Source organism: Penaeus monodon, chromosome 19 (genome assembly GCF_015228065.2).
Source record: "Penaeus monodon isolate SGIC_2016 chromosome 19, NSTDA_Pmon_1, whole genome shotgun sequence".
In the NCBI taxonomy this organism is placed as follows: domain Eukaryota; kingdom Metazoa; phylum Arthropoda; class Malacostraca; order Decapoda; family Penaeidae; genus Penaeus; species Penaeus monodon.
In genome coordinates, this window is record NC_051404.1 from 22668074 (window position 1) to 22668422 (window position 349).

Here is a 349-nt window from a genome sequence, read left to right on the forward strand (position 1 = left end):
GCCTCACTCGTTCTTCTCGCTCCTCAGCCTGACGTTTACTCACATAATTTGCAATAGCTATCGGGTCCTCAAGCCCCATCAACTTAGCCTCTTCTACAGAAGCTCCTGTAGACATATTGATTGGAGAAAGAATTCTAGAGATACTCGCAAATGAATGACCACAACACTTAACGATAGATCCACAATCAGTTAAGGGAACTCTCTCTTCACATCTATTACTCCCATTGTCAAGTCCCTGTTCGGGCGCCACTTTGTCAAATTCTTATCAGAGTCTGTTCTTTATCTTCAAGATTTATGTTTAAGTCTTAATTCATTTATTTTCTTTTATACATTTAATTTTATTCCCGGA

General features: G+C 39.0%; 1 protein-coding gene across 1 annotated transcript in view; it reads right to left on the bottom strand.

Annotated features, from left to right (window-relative positions):
- Positions 1 to 115, bottom strand: part of LOC119585360 — a 77683-nt gene extending 77568 nt beyond the window's left edge. The window contains 1 exon segment of the mRNA XM_037934030.1: positions 1 to 115. This exon segment is cut by the window's left edge and continues 686 nt beyond it. Within this exon segment, the coding sequence (XP_037789958.1) occupies positions 1 to 115 (115 nt within the window).
- Positions 116 to 349: the final 234 nt, after the last annotated feature.